This window comes from Bactrocera oleae, chromosome 6, assembly GCF_042242935.1.
Source record: "Bactrocera oleae isolate idBacOlea1 chromosome 6, idBacOlea1, whole genome shotgun sequence".
Classification (NCBI taxonomy): Eukaryota; Metazoa; Arthropoda; class Insecta; order Diptera; family Tephritidae; genus Bactrocera; species Bactrocera oleae.
The window spans coordinates 2,722,484-2,739,046 of NC_091540.1; the positions used below are offsets into that span (position 1 = coordinate 2,722,484).

The 16,563-nt window shown below is 34.8% G+C and overlaps 3 protein-coding genes across 12 annotated transcripts in view; 2 read left to right on the plus strand and 1 right to left on the minus strand.

The window, feature by feature from the left end:
* MYPT-75D (Myosin phosphatase targeting subunit 75D) overlaps positions 1 to 4,212 on the plus strand; it is a 74,080-nt gene extending 69,868 nt beyond the window's left edge. For 8 of the 9 annotated variants that reach the window (XM_070112009.1, XM_070112010.1, XM_070112011.1 and 5 more), the window contains one exon: positions 420 to 4,212. In XM_070112009.1, coding sequence (XP_069968110.1) covers positions 420 to 913 — 494 coding nt within the window. In that variant the 3' untranslated portion in view covers positions 914 to 4,212. The remainder of the gene's footprint in view (positions 1 to 419) is intronic. The other variant, XM_036358416.2, reaches the window with a different exon arrangement.
* A 1,888-nt stretch (positions 4,213 to 6,100) lies between these two features.
* Positions 6,101 to 11,094, plus strand: LOC106620428 (uncharacterized). Of its 2 annotated transcripts, XM_014238930.3 has the most exons (4): positions 6,101 to 6,417; positions 6,484 to 6,629; positions 6,688 to 6,866; positions 6,922 to 11,094. In XM_014238930.3, exons 1-3 carry the CDS (start codon positions 6,264 to 6,266, stop codon positions 6,829 to 6,831), a joined length of 444 nt encoding a protein of 147 aa, XP_014094405.2. In that variant the 5' UTR covers positions 6,101 to 6,263; the 3' UTR covers positions 6,832 to 6,866; positions 6,922 to 11,094. The 2 variants fall into 2 exon arrangements, with proteins under 2 accessions (XP_014094405.2, XP_069967199.1); XM_070111098.1 differs by lacking the exon at positions 6,922 to 11,094 and having other exon boundaries at positions 6,688 to 6,918.
* On the minus strand, positions 8,731 to 15,010 carry Capr (caprin family member). Its single transcript, XM_036358387.2, has 5 exons — positions 14,453 to 15,010; positions 12,422 to 12,604; positions 12,195 to 12,361; positions 9,787 to 12,131; positions 8,731 to 9,726 (listed from the first exon to the last, which is right to left on the minus strand). Exons 1-5 carry the CDS (start codon positions 14,780 to 14,782, stop codon positions 9,344 to 9,346), a joined length of 3,408 nt encoding a protein of 1,135 aa, XP_036214280.2. The 5' UTR covers positions 14,783 to 15,010; the 3' UTR covers positions 8,731 to 9,343.
* Positions 15,011 to 16,563: the final 1,553 nt, after the last annotated feature.

The window sequence follows — 16,563 nt, forward strand, 5'->3', positions numbered from 1 at the left end:
TAACGTATGTGTATTTATGCAGCTTAATAAACATTACTGTAATTATTTCATGTACTGTTATTTAACCACATATCATATTTATGTTGCTTGCATTCATTATTGTATTTTTTTCGATTTGTTTTTTCTCTTCATGTTCTCTTTTTTGTTGTGCCATTCAATCGGTTATGTCCCGCATGTCGTTGTTGTTGTTGTGCCAATGTTTCAAATCAACTTGTGGTTCTGATTGCGTCGTATATTAAATAAATCTGTGAAATAACGCAATTGACTGGTCACGTGACAATCATCCATACAACATAATTTGTATACGACGTTGTTTTTGTATTTGCAATAAATAAAAATAAAATTGCACCACATCACACACATGCATATTGAAAAAATGCACGCCTTACACACACACGCATGCACGCACTCACACGCAGACACTACCAATACGCATCATCATCAACTGCAGCAAAGCATGCTTATGCCAGCGCATACACTCTCCATGGAGAGTCTAAACTCTACGGCAGCCACACTGGCCAATTTGAAGAAGCAACGTTCGCTTTCGCGTACAAATAACGGTATACTGATAAGTGAAAATGGTTCTGTTCTAGGAGCCGCCAACAACACCAGCAACACGATCAACAATCATCTGCACACTGGCAGCGCTAACAACAACAATTCAATACTTGCGAACGACACAAGCAGCGGCGCGGTGAATCAGCAACCACTGAGCGGTGGTCTACATCCCAGTCACCTGGAGTTCAACAACGGTGCGAGTATCGGTGCGGGTGGTGGTGGTGGTAGTATAACGAGCGGTGGCGAGCAGTCGACCGGCTACTCGAACGCCTCGTCGATGAACAAGTTCAGCGGTATAACGGGTGATGTGGTTAGTGATAGCACGAGTTCCAAAAAATGCTGTACGCTAATGTGAACGCAAGTGTGCAACAAGTGGTCGGTCGGTGCGGCGTTGGCGGTGTAGCAGCGTTACAGTATTCGTAGTTGGCATTTTCTAATTGATAAATGTTGCATGCCAGCGTATATTTATATACTATATATATTATATGTTTTTATATATATAATACATATACGTTTGTACGTATTTGTGCAGCAGACAGCGTCTGCAGCATTTGTTGCAACAATTTAACAGGGTATTAAATATATGTTTGTAGGTATATAGCGGGTATGCCAGTGTATTTTTTAGGCAAGTTGTTGCACCACAAACACACACACACACATATACTGATGTACATCACAAGGTATGCCGAAATTACACTTTTCTCGTTGTAAACTCAATTCACCAAACACACTATGTATATTTTCTTGTTGGAAAGCTGTGTGCACAACTTTGGTGTACTAATCAAAGGTTGGCTGCAGTCGGCAGAGATTTTGAGGTTGTTGGTGAGTTATAACACATCATTTTCTTAACGAGAAAGTAAGAATTAGTTAAAAGATTTTTTATGCTAACTATGTATATGGGAATGGTGAACTTTTAATTTATTTTTCTTTTTTTCAAACAAATTTTAGTTGAGTTAAAATTTTCTGAAGGTTAATTAATTTTTATGTTTTGAATTTTTTTTTTCAATTTTCAATCTTCGAATTATTGTTTTTTGTAGATATGTATGATTTGTCTTTTCAAAACTAAAATATTTAATATGTATGTATGTACATGTGTATGTTTTTATAATTCTTGTATGCATTTTTTCAAATATATGAAATTCAAGTTCACAACAAATTTATTTAAAAAAAAACCATATAGTTTTATGAAAATAAATATGTATTTTTTCATTTTTTCTATAATTTTGGAACTAAGTGTAAATTCATTTTGAAAAATAAAAGTTTCGAATTTTATAAAAAAATTAATTTACATAATTTTTGTAATTTTTTTTCTATTGTAACTAAAGCTAACTTTCGTACATTCTGCAAATAAATTTGTTTTTTTTTTACTTTTTTCTATAATTTTGCAACCAACTGCAAATTAGTTTTAAAAAATCAAAATTCGAATTTAAAAAAATACTTTTGAAAAAACCAATTTCCGAACTTAATAAAAAAAATTAAATGTTGTTTTCTATTGCTTCTATAATTTTGAAAATAACTACAATTAGTTTTGAAAAAATAAATTTTCGAATTAAAAAAATTTACATAATTTTTGTAGTTTTTTTTTCTAACCCAAGCTAATTACATATTACTACAAGCTAGTTTAAAATTCAAATTTTCGACCTTAGGAAAATAAATTTTTATATATTGTTTTTTTCTCGAGATTGCCATAATTTTTGTAATTTTTTTTCTAATGCCTCAGAAACTAGTCTCTGGACCACTTTTTGCTCATATTAAAGGTTATAAAAATTTAGTGACCTCAAATGTATAAATTTAATTTTTTTTAAATATTGTTTTCATTAAAATAAATTTGAATAAAAAGTACTTAATAAATTGTTAAAGTGTCTTTGAACGGCTGCTCAATACCTATGATTAGATTTTTCATATCAAAAAAAGTCTTCAGGTGGTTCGCTAGTTTAAAGTCGATTATTGTTAACTTTTTGAGGTTTCATTTTCAACCAACTCCACCAAATTATGAAATTATTATTTTTATATTCTAATAGAAACCAGCTTCTTCAAAAAATATCTAAATTTTTTTAAAATCAAATTCGAAGAAATCAAAATTTAATCAGTTTTCACCGATTCCCAAAAATAACCGCCAACAACCTTGCAAAATCTTGTAGCATGCTTTTAGGCGCAGGCCGTAAAAACACAAAGCCACTAATCTTACCAATGCATCACAAAAGCTAGTAAAAAAATGTATAACTATAGTTAAACACATTGCAAAAAAAAAATTATTTATTATAATAAAACTAATTATACATAGAAGGGCATTTGAATCAAAAAAACATTTAGCAAAACTAAATAAAAAACATAAAAAATAATATAACAAGTAACAATTATAACTTCTAACTATAGAAAAGGAGCTATTATTGAACTAGTGACTAGTTAATAAATAAGAGAGCACAGCGTTGCATTGGAAAACATATTAAATACATACATACATTTATATGTATATGTAAGCAAGCAAAGCAAATGTAAAGCAAGTGTCTTAATATTTTAGGTATTTATTCTTCTTGTTTTTTTTCTCTTTTTTAATGTATACTTTTTTATAGTTAAAGCAGCAAAGCATGTGAAACGAAAATAACTAAGCTATAAGAAATTGAAGTTTGTAAACAAGCTGTTATTTTGCAGAAGGAAAATGTATTTGCTTTATATTAACGGTATTTAGTGAGAAGTATATGAGCTGCACTATTTTTGAATTTAGTGTGAAGTGCTAAGTAATTAAATTTAATTAAAATATGAGTGCTGAAATAACAGAGCAACTTTTTTCGCTTATAAAAAATAATGTCCAGCAAATGTATAGGTTCAGCGCCTAAAATGCCAGCAAAATTACTTTTTTCAAACAAAATTTGACATTAACTAAATCTAAACGACCTAAAAGCAATACTTTGCAAGGAAGCATGCCAGGCATAAAGAGTGATCAACTTGGTTTTTTAAGCTTTATCAATATTACTTTTGTAGAATGCATAAAAAATAATTATATATTATGTATGTATAATTCATTTTTAGCTGTAAATGCGATTTAATAACTGTTAATAAAGCTAAGCGGTGGAGTTAATTGAGGCGCTATACTCCAGTGGAAGATACAGCATATGATGATGATGGAGTAAATTGAGCTTTTGCTTAACTTTAAAAAAAATAACTGTAAATATATCGAAATACAACACGCTTACGGTTTCATTATTTACTACACTTTTTCTTTATATACCATATGTAGGTATGTATTTCGCAAAAATCACTCTATCGCTTACCTCTATTTCGGTATATTAAATTGAAAACGAAAGCAAATATAAAAAATTAATAAATAAAAACTGAATTGAAAGTTATGGCCTTATTTGTTAACTATAAAAATCTTAATTATGTATGTACTACACACTGTAACAAATATATATATTATAAACTTTATTAGAATGTGTATTTTTAGTTATGCAAATTTAGAGCAATGATTGAAATAAAAATAAACATAAAAAAATGTAAACTGTATTAGAAATGTAGGCACGAAAAGTATGTGTAACTATTTAAATATAAATTATATATATGTATGTATGTATAATTGAAAAATGAGAAATATAAACATTAGTTAATGGAAAAATAATAAATAAAGAAATGTATATGCATATAATTTTATTGAAATTTTTTAAAAATTTTATTTTCATACAAAATTTTACATAAATTTTGTCATTTTTTTCTAACCCAAGCCAACTACACAGAATTACTATTAATATTATATTTCTTCTGTAATTTTGAAACTAATTACAAATTAGTTTTGAAAAATCAAATTTTTGAATTTAAAAAAAAAATATATAATATAATTGTAGTTGGGTTATGTAACCCATGCTTAAAAAACTCTAATTTTCGAGCTTTATTGATATTTTGATTTTTTTTCTATAGTTTTGGCACTAGCAGCAAATTAATTTTTAAAACTCAAAACTTCGAGTTTTATAAAAAAATTATATAATTTAGTTGCAGTCTAACCCAAGCTTAATTTAAAAAAATCTTATTTTCGAGCTTTATGAAAATAAATTTGTATAATTTTCTATTTATTATAAAATTTTGGAACTACGTATATAAATTAATTTTGAGAAACCAAATTTTCGAATTTTATAAAAAATATTTTTTACATTTACCCTGAATTAAAAAATTATATAAAATTTTATAATACTTTTTTTTATATATTTTTTCGATGAGGCATTCAAATTAAAAAATGCATAAAAATAATGTGCATTTACAGAATTTCCTGTACTTTAATAATCGGTGATCAATTTTAAAAGCATTTGGATTCCCTCAAGCCGATCTCCAGGAAGACCTCTGCAAAAAGTGCCGGTGAATTCGAAGCCAAAAAAATTTAATACAATATACATTAACATATGAATAAAACGAAGCAGCATGCAGGCAGAAACGAAAATTTAGATTTTTGACAAAATGACGGCTTCACAAAAATATTCATTCTTCGTGAAAACATTTGCACTCAGACTGGCTTCAAAAATCGAAATAACTGTCGAAAATCTTATTGCTTCGATCATTATCTAACAAATATATCTAAGCAGGTCGACGATCGTTCAAGCCGATTGGTCCAGCCGTTTCAGGGAAGAGTTTCCCACTGATGTTGAAAACAACGTTTCTAGATTTTCAATTTTTTCAAACACTTTCATATTTCGGAAAATATTTGCTGGATAAACTTCAAATTTTCGGAGAATATTTTCAGTATACATACATATTACATTCGATACAGAAGCAGGAAAATAATACGATTTTTTGAAATTCAGCAGTGGATTTAAAAAAAATACTTGATGCCTGTCTGATCACCTAAATCTTATTTGGAAGTATGTAAGTGAAAAAATAGACTCTGTCATATAGAAATTATGGAAGTACTAGGAGAAACTTTTAAACCTACATATAACAATGAAGTATACAGGATTGATAAATTAATACCAGCTCTTGCACGAAAAATTAATAAATTAAGTTAAAAAGTTACATTCAAAATTGTTTTTCTTTTGCCGTAAGCGTAAATAGAGGGTTTAGCTATGCTTGAAAACCAATTTTAAAATTGATTTTTACTTAAAAATTGTATTTTGTAATAAAGCACGGTCGCCTGTAGACCACTCACTATGTGTCTTGAGGCCCGAACAGGTCTTAAGATGACTCCAACCGTTGCTTTTGTTGCATTTAACCGTGGTGGAGTTAATGTGGCGCTTTTTGCACACATGCGCGCCAGAAATATTTCTCTGGGCCGAGTTGGACTCAGTGCCAGCCCATCTTACCTGCGACCACCGTTAAGTGATTTCGATGACATTTAACTTATTGTTTTCTCCCAAGCAAGGTCTCGATAATCGTTACAAAAACAACATTCCTTCACTCATTACAAACTACACAAGAAGTAACTAGTTAGGTTTGTTCAAAATAAATAAGGTCTTCCACAATGCAACACTGTAAAGTTTTCTGTCTCAACGTAAACAAAGAACAGCTGTAGGCAAAAAAATGCACTTCTAAACATGCCTAATGAGTATTTTTTCAAGTTTTTTTTAAATTTAATTTAAAAAAAAAATTACGGTTGCTGGATCTATGGTACAATTAACATAAGTACCTAAAAAGTGTTGCCCCACAACTCAGTAGATGTATCTACTTAAACTGTAAGAAACAAAAAAAAATTGTCGACCAGTATTAATATATATTGCAGCAACACAATGCCAGCATCACTGCAATTATATCGCTACAGTTTTACCGCTGGCGCCTTTGCTGCTGGCGGTAGTTTTTTTGGACGCGCGCCAAGTCAATTATCAGAGCTGCCGGTATTGACAAGTGCATTTGCGCCAACAGCTGCGGCCACATACTATTTAGGTGGGTAATGTCCTAAAAACAAATCAGTGTAATAATGAGAGTAAGTTTTTTGTATTTTATCATTAGAATTGCTTTTTTTGCGTGCACTGCCCATTTTCTTGATGGTGATTTGTAATGTGCTGAACTGGCGTTATTTTCTCAAAGCTTTGCAGTGTGCCGAGCATACATTGACCGCAACAGTGCTTACTGCTGCTACTAATTATATGATATCGGTAAGTATTTGGTAAATTTGGTTTTGCTTTTGAATAAGTTATAATTATTTTTTAATAGTTTATATTAGGTGCACTCGTTTATAGAGAAGAGATTACACTGTTGTCAACGATTGGTGCCATATTTATTATAGCCGGCCTTTGGTTTCTATGTAAAGCACAAGAGGAGCAAGCATTAAGTGCAAAACCTAAAAAGCTACATTAACTATAAATCATTTTAGAAAGAAGTGGAATAAAAATGTAATATTTATTTTATTATAAGCCAATAATTAATTATTAAACGACTCTTTAATAGTTTTGGCTTTTGTAATAAGTATTAAGGATAACCCTAAGATCTGAGGCGTTACATTTGATAGCCTGTGTTGCTTCACTTCGCATTATGACCGCCATTATTGCCAAAGTACAGAGACGCAACAAAATCCTCAAGGCGCTAGCCGGCTGCACCTGAGGCGAAGTCAAAGAAAAGTTGATATAGTCGTCTGAATGTAGTGAAACGCAGATAAAGCAGGTACAGACGTGTCAGCGAACTACAAAGCGTACGATAACAGGATGCCTCTAGAAGATGGGATGGAATCTAGAATTTATCACCCAAACGGGGATTAGATAATCGTTACAACAACAACAGGATGCCTCCTGATGTCTCCCGTCGAACACCGGCATAGTGCGGCCAACATGCTTGCGGTTAAGGAACACATTACACTCCTCTTCAAGGAGTCTCTGCGGAGGTATTTTCGCAGAAATCAACCTTGCAGTCGTCTGCTTAAAGCGTAGCCGCCACCTAGAAGTCTCAAGAGGTCATTCCTTGAGTACTTCGATGACATTGAACAATACGCTAACCAGTCTACGGACGCAACTAACTCCACCTACCCCATGAACGGCATTCACAGAGGAGGTATTAACACCTTCACCGACTCCCTCTCAGTGAGTGGAGTACTTGGCGTCAAACCACCACCCATTACAAACAAAGATTTCGAGTTGCCATTGAATCCAGAGTGATCCTTGTGGAACTTCTTTCTAGATATTGTTTAAGTTTAAACTCCTACCTACCCAGAACTGATCTCGGCATACCAAATATATGTCATACGTGCAATCAGTCTCCCCATGAATCTAACCATTTCATTCATGCCAAATGAATCCCACTTACCTAACACCCCCTCCCTATGGTCCGACCTCGTCGAAGGAAAATACTGTAGAGTTGTACTGTCCTTGGCCGAATAAAAATTTAGCTCCTTTTCCGTTGCGTAGAACCGTTTGTAGTGGGAAGGGCATCAAATTTTTTAGTGACACGACAAAATCAGTTATTGTTTTCGTAGTAGTGTCCAAAATGATTCCACGAGTAATTTTGAGGAAAGCAGCGGTGTTGATCCTACTAAATAATTTTGACCCCACCCGCAATGAGAAACGTTGAATTTTTTTTTTTTATAATTTTTCTCTTGGTTGTTTCTTTCTCTTTTTTGTAATATAAGTAATATTTTTGTATGATTTATTTGTTGTTGTTTTTATCAATTAAATTTAATAATAATAATAATAGTAATAATAATTATTATAATAGGTAGGCGTATAATTACTTTCTGTTTTGCTCTTCATCTCAAGTTTGTCTCCTTGAAATACTAAACAAATTATATGCAATCAGTTGAAGACAACAACAAATGACACAAATTTTATATATTTTGTTTTCGCTGATACCCCTGCTCTATCTATGAAGCACGCTTATAGCGGCTATCATTTTGAACTGATTCCCGTCTTTTCTTAACATTTTATCATATGTAGTTGTTGTTTTGCAGTCGACTTTTCTAGCACAAGTAAACACTTAAAATATTAATTCTGTTTTTTTTTTACAAATTATCATTGCTGTAACTTTTGCATTGCGTAGCTTTGGACAGCAGCAGCTGTCAATTGGGTTGCGAAGCTACGCTGTGTTGCTGCAATTTGCATTTTTTTGTTGTGCGTCGTGCAATATTTGAGATTTTTTTCGCATAATTGTGTCATTTATTTTTTTATATTTACTTTTTTTGCTTTTGTTTTTGTTTAAACTGATTTCATACATTCAACTTGCTGCTTCATACTTTCGTTTGCTGGCTTACATGATGAAAGAGCAATTACATACATTTATAATATTTATTTATTAGAAAAAAATGAACATAAATAAGTATTTCTGTAATTGAAATTAGCATAAGTTTTCTTTGCGTTTCTTTAAATATAATATATTTTTTGCTTTTTCTCGTTTTCTGTACTTCTCCTTGTTTTGTTTTTGCTTTCACTTGTTTCTCCCATTTTTTTGTGTTTTTTTGTTTGTTTAATAGCTGTGTAGTTTTGTTTACGAAATTAATTGTTAACGCGCGCGCGTATTTGTTTACGTTCAATTGTTGCAGTTGCTCGGTTGGTTTTTGGTGGCCGCTGTTGCCACTGTGTACTGCAGAGCTTTGACTTTCGTCACACTACTAATTAAAGGTAAAATTTTTTGTTTGTTTTTGTTATTGTTTTTTTGTTTTCAGTGTATATATGTAAATGTATGTGTATATATTCGTGTGTTTATGTATTTCCTTTTTCTTTTTTTTTTTTGTTTCCATCATATATATATATATATATATGTGTGTAGATACATATATATTTACGATTCTTAAGTGGTTCTCATCATTCTGCCTTCTGCTTCAATGCTGCTTCGTTTCGTTTTCATCACACACCCGCACTTCCTGCTTTCTTGGCAACTATTTCAATCAATTTTTATTGTCCAAACCCATTGGTACGCGCTGCGATGAGCGATTAATATATGAGCTGGACGATGGGTTGGATTGGCCGCCACTGCCATTGCGTCCACCCAGCGTACGCGAAGGTGGCGCATTGCCACGTCCGTTACCGGCGCCACCACCGCCGCCGCTACCACGCGGGCCACGATAGTTGCCCGAATCGTAGCGCGAGCCGGAATCCTTGTTTGAGTACACATTGCCGCCGCCGTTCTGATAATACGAGCCGCTCGATGAATTTTCATTGTTGCGGAAGTAGATGGCACTGCCGCCACGACCGCTGCCGTTCTGTTGCGAATTACCGTAACTGCCGCGACCGCGACGTCTTTGGAACTGTCGTCCGTTGTTGTAGTGGCCTGCAAATGAAAGTTTTCACTAAGGGAATCTAATTAAACATAGAAATGCGGTTTACTTACCACCATCTTGCTGTTGATTTGAATTCCAATGATTGGATTCATGTGCGCTACCCGATGACTGGTTGCTATCGCCATAACCACCAGCACTACCGCCGCCGACGCTGGGTCCGGCCGAGCCGCCGTTACCTGCACCACCGCTACTGTTGCTGGATGTCCATTCAATTTTGCGTACAATAGCTGGCGTGTTGTCGCTGTTGCCACTCGGTGTCGATGGGTTGGACAGTGCATTCATTTCGGCGCTCCATTTAGTGGGCGGCTCCAAGACGCTGCTTGCGCCAGCAACGCTGCTGCTACTGCTGACACCACTCGTGGATTTCAAAGCATTGGCAAGCGCTGCTGTGGCTGTAGCATTGGTGACTGCATTGCTGCTGATGTTGGCGGCTGCACGTACACTGACGGCATTGGCTTTGGACATGGCATCCCATTCGTTGGCTATCACCGATTCGCTGGCATTGAACTTGCTGTGTGTGCCCATGTCTTCGCTTACTTTTAGTTCCTCCGCAGCTGCGGCTGCTGCAGCGGCGGCAGCGGCAGCAGCACTCGCTTTGGCCACCACGGCTAGTTGCTGTTGCATTTGTTGCTCGTATGCTAAGCCGACGACTCCATTATCGAAGCCCAGATAACCGGCAGCGGTTACATCCGACACGCGTACATCACCTGGTTGCATGCCTAATGTTGGTTGTGGCTGTTGTGCTTGCTGTGGTACTTGTGGCAATTGTTGTTGTGCCAGACGTGCTTGCGGTGCGGCCATTCGTGCCATTATCATAATGGGTGCTTGTTGTTGCTGCTGCTGCTGTTGTTCGGTAAGCAACAACTGTTGTTTATGGGCTGTGACCGCATCTTGTGGCTGCATGCCCGGACCACCGACGGGCGAGAACAATTGTGGATGCTTTTGTTGTTGTTGTGGAAACATAGGACTCGGGTTGTTGCTCGCTAGTGTGGGCGTATTGCTGCTGTTGGCACTTGTTGGTGCAGCAACACTTGCGGCGGCCGGCTGCATGGGTGGGAATGATTGGTTGGTAAACGTTTGCGTTGGAATTGTTTGTTGCGGTTGTGATTGTTGTTGTTGCTGCTGCTGTTGTATGATTTGCTGCTGTTGTTGCAAATGGTGTTGCTGTTGATTTTTGTGCAGCTCTGCTGCTTGCAACTCACCACCATGAACTAATATATTTTGTTGTTGGGCTTGCGAGAGACTATCCTGTGTAATTTGTGGCTGTTGCTGGGTTTGTTGTGGCGGTGGTTGTTGGTGCTGTTCGAACACGACACTACCAATGGGTGCATTGCCAGCTAATTCTGGTGAATCGAGTTCGCTCTCTTGCAAAAAGTAAAAACTACCATTGCCAATTATCTCCGCTACGGGACGCATTTGTTGTTGTATGAATTGTTGACGATTGTGTGGGAACAAACCCTGTTCAACAGCACGCACTGTTGTTGGCGTAAAATGTCCTGATGGTGGTTGTGGTGCTCCATGTATGGGTATAGCTCCCTGGGGTAACTGTGCAGCGGCGGCTTGTGTGCCCGGGCTAGTCATCAACTGACGCTGTTGCTGCGGTGGCGCTTGTGCAATTGGCACCATTTGTGGTGGTACCTGTGGTACACCGATAATACTGCCTGGTGGCACCTGTTGCATCTGTGGTGGTGCTCCCTGCATTTGCTGTGCTGTGAACATGGCTACATGCACCGGTGCGGCGCCTGCACCTTGTAGTGGTGCTTGGAAATTGGGGGGTACGGCACCAGCTACAGCATTTGTTGGTTGTATTACAACTGCATTTAGTGGTTGTTGTTGTTGTGTTTGTGGAGGTTGAATACCGGCCTGTACCTGTTGTTGTACATCAAGGTGCTCCTTAGTTGTCGTTTGCTGTGACACTAATTGTTGGGGCAAGTTTGGCTGTTGTTGCTGCGACTGCTGCAGCGGGATATCATTAGCAAGACCAGCATTTGTCGCCTGCAAAGCGTCATCCTCAGCTAACCCAACATTGGCATTCTGCTCATCCAAATCGTCTTCTACCTCCATAGATGAGACGTTTAACTTCTCCAATCCTTCCTCTAAATATAGCTCGTCTGTATTTTCCACATCTTCACCGTCGGCAGCATTGCTAAACACTTCCTCCTCTTGCTTGACCTCAACCTCTGCCTCTGGTGTAGCCATATAGATCTTATCAAGATAACCAGATTCCTGAATTTTATTGAAGATTAAACGTATTTGATCATATGTAAAATTTTCCGCATAGATCTTGGGGCGTCCGTCAATGGTCATTGAATAGAGTTCGGCCGCTTTTTGGGCGGCAGTCACGAACGGTACATCATCTGCAGTTTCGGGACGGGTCGTACGAACATCGCAGCAACTAAAATGAAAATGTATAAAATTTTATTTATATGTATATGCTTTTTTGAATTTTACTACTTACAATTTATCCAAAATAGTGATATCGGCAGTTTCCAATTTCAATGCGCCATTGGCACCGTTTACAAAGTCGGCACGTATGGTCTCATCTGTGAAGCAATTGATAATATTTTCGATAACTAAAGCTTCACGAATTTTGGCAGTCTCAGCAAGGGCACGTGTAATCAGATCCTGCAATTCGTAAAAATGCGTTGAATATTTTTATCGATAAATAATTAGATAAAAAAATACCTTGCGTGCTTGTTTCCTTTGCTCTTTTTCAGCTTCTTTCACAAATTGCCACATTTGCTTGGAGAAATCGCGGGCGAATTCCAACATAGCAATAACAGCGTCATACTTTGCTACAGCAGCCTTCTGGTCGGAGCTCAACTCCTTGCCAGAAGCTTGAATGGTACGATATGATTCCAATTTAGTCTGTTAAAAAAAATATTAGTAATAAATGGGAGTGGAAATAATATAAACAGTGTCTATCTATCTATATACATTCATATTTCTATAGTGGCTTGATAGATCATAGCTATGATATAATATGCTATTAAGAAAGAAACTTGGAAAAAAAGGAGTTAAAACACTGTAGGGCTTGCTTACCTATACATCCGTACAGGTAAAATGAGTAATATTGCATATAAAGTTTAGTTTCTGTTACACCAAATAAACTTGGAAACTAGAAAAGCGTTACTTTGGCTTCACCTATGCTATAATACCCTTCATAGGCGCATTTCTTCTGGCACAAAAGTATATAAAAAGTTTTTGATTTTGATCGGTCAGTTTGTATGGTAGCTATATGCTATAATGGTTTGATAACTGCGGTCAAGTGAGCAGCTTCTTGGGAGGAATAGAATGTGTTCAAAATTTAAGATCGATATCTCAAAAACTGAGGAACTTGACCGTTTATATGTAGACATACGGGCATGGTTAAATCGACTCAGCTCATGCTGATCATATATATATATATATATATACATATATTTTTATTTTACTTCGTGCCAAACTTAATATACTTTATTAAGGGTATAATTATACTTAATACCGTTAACTATAAATAGCAGGAAAATATTTACTCATCCCGTACATGCTTCAACAGAAATATCATGCACAGGTGTCTTTAGGTGACTATAGATATCGCCCACTCAATTTTTATTGTTTATCGCTTATCAACGAGCGACTAAAAATTTTGTTGACGAATTTGCAATTAAAAGTAGTAAACAAAATGAAGAGGTTTGGCAAAACAAAATTAAATAAACTTTAATTTTATGCAGAAATGGTAATCACCTAAGGCAAACATTGTGTTGCTTATTACGAATACCATAGAATGCAGTAATCAAGCAAAGTATAGTGGCCGCAACAAAAACAAAGCTGAAGCAGACAAGAAAAAGGAGAAGGTAGTAGAAGAAATGTGAAACAGTAAAAGAAAACAAAAAAAAAAATGAAGAAGGGCCATGAAAAACTAAAATAGTAGCAAGAACGAAGCGAAATCGCTTGTATAAAATAAAACATCGAAAATCGAACAGAAGCACATGGAGTTCCCGTATTATTCACTAGTGCTGCCACATTACAAAAACCGCTGAATAAATTGCTTCAACAATTGACATAGGTCAATGAAACCAGTCAACAAATATATAAACGGTGATGAACTTCTCATACAAGCATGCTATGCAAAACTCGAGTTTTGTCTGAGCACAAATTGTCATACTTCTTCATCGAGTCATTCAATAACACAAAAGCAACACACCATCATTATTTTCATGTTCTTTGTGTTACACACTGTTCGCTCCCCCGCACGGATGGCAATGGAAATATGCTGTGTCTTGTAAATTGTTGCTGCTACCATTGCTGCTTTTGCTAGAATCGCCGTAACAAAGATGGCGTCGCGCGAAAAAATTCTGCGAAATACACCGAACAAAACCGAAATGGCACGAATGCAAAATTTTTCTTAAAAATAAAGAAAATGGAGTTAATGCAAAATGTATTCGCAGTTGTAAATTCTAAATTATATCAAAAAATCATAACACCAAATAGCAGAAAATTTGAAAAGACTACAATGACTAATACACAGCTTTAGCATTCCATAAATTAGCACAATTTGTTACGACCGACGCACAATTATGCGGCCGGTTTAGTTAAATGTCTACGGCTTTGTTCCAGCCAGCCATACATACACTTCGATCTACTGCTTTTACTTACAGGGGCTTCTTTGTGAATCCTTCGGGATTTTTGTCATAAAAACAGAAATATATAACTTATAAAATACACCGCACTCACCTTGCGTTTCTCCAAATTGCGTATCTTATGGTCAATTGTGGTGATCGTTTGTTTCATTGGAATATTGGCTTCCAACACAGGATTCGCAGTAACTCCTTTTGTGTTGGTGCTGGTGGAGGTAACCGAACCCTCATTAGTAGTACTGTTGGCAATATTATTATTCAAGCTTGTGACAGTCGTATTATTCTCGGGCACAGCGTTGGAGTTGCTATTGATCACATCTTGAGACTTTTTTGTGGCACCGCCACCAGTACCATTATTACCACCGCCAGTACCATGCACAGAGCCTATGGAGGCTTGTTTCTCCAGTTTGTTTGAAGCAGAAGGCATACTTCACTGATAAAAACCGAATCAAGAATGAAGCGCAGCGCGTTTTTCTAGCGTGTCTATTAGAACGTGAATTATATGAACCGTGTGTGTCAAAATATAATCGCACCGTAGACAAAAAAGAGATAGAGTCGCAACCAGCAAAAACTAAACCACACAACGACGAAAACGATGACCACGGCGAGGAAAAATTACGAAATTCGCTCAAGCGCCGTCTTTAGGCGATTTCCATGTACTTTCCGAAAATAAAAGACAAAGCGTATGTGTTAAATGTAGGGAAACACGCTTTACATTGCTAATGAGAAAAGGCGATAGTGATAGCGATCTAAATATATCTGTCGCCTTTGCGTAGGAACAAGTTCAATTCGCCGTGTAGTTGCTCAAAACATCATAGTGTTGCCAGAAAGGTGTAAAATATGTTTGTACACCAAAAAATTAATTATTCTGTAATTTATTGCTTCTGATACAAAAACAAAACAAAATATATTAATTTAAAAGTGTATTTGTTGTAGCGCAGATTTATTTGATAAATGAAAATAAACGTGTTTTAAAATTTGATGTTTCGCGTTAAAAATGAAAAAAAAGTAAAATTTAAACTAATAGTAAACTAAATATTGCACTAAAAATGTGTTAGATATCGGATTTGTCTACTTTATTCGCGCGGTAGCTGGTAATGTTTGTTTGATTCGAGGTAAGTTCTTAACTTTTCTCTCACACCTTCTAAAACTAAAAACAAATTTTCTTTCCACTTAAGTTAGAAAAAAAAACATATTATTTAATACTTCTTCAAACTTTTACATTTTATTGATATGTTTCATTATTTTGTTTATTATTATATTTTATAATAACTTTCAAAAATGCGTCATATTAAGTGCAATTGGCTACTACCATATTTTTATTATTTACTAAAACAAACAAGGCACTTCGTTTTTTACAATTATCATTTCATGTAGAAAATGATGTCAAATTCTTTACAGGAAAATCAAAAACAAAACAAAAAAAGAAAAACAAATTATTTTTATTAATAAAAATAGATAAAGTTTGAATATAAGATTAGTATAAAAGAAATATTTATGTTATTATGATCTTATGCATTTTCAATAATGCTGCTTATATTTTAAATAAAAACATTTTTTAGGTATATTTGATAACTACAAAAATGAATCATTAAGTATCCACCAGTGGCTTAAGTCTGTAACAGGAAAAGTCGCACTATACATTCGTATAGTCTAAATGGTCAGGAGAAAGTTAGACTGTGTGTAAGTTGGAAGCAGCTCTGCGTAATACTTATTTAAAGCAAATTCAATATTTTATGTAAAACAATTAAATTAAGCAGTTTATATTTTTAAGTAAAACATACATTTACTAAAAAAATAACAATAAAATGTTTCTTGGAAGTTTTGATTAATGGAAGCTATTTTCGGAAGTTTACAATTTTTTTTTCCAAAACTTTAAATATTTTTTGAATAAAACTATAATTATTTAAGTTTCTTAGAAGTTTTGATAAAAAGGGAAGTAGGTTTTTGGAAGTTTACAATTTTTCATGGAAGATTTGTTGGTTAATTTCCATTAAAACTCTGTGTAATTTGTATTAAAGGCTTTATAAAAAATAAATTAATTTTTCCAAAATTTGTGTTTAAAAAATACCTTTTTAAATAAAATGTTTTCAAGTAACATTTAATCAAATTTTATCAAAACATTTTTTTAAAATAATATTTTTACGAAATAGTTTTTTTAAAATATTTTTTTTATGTCAAAGTATAAATATAATAAAATATAAATCC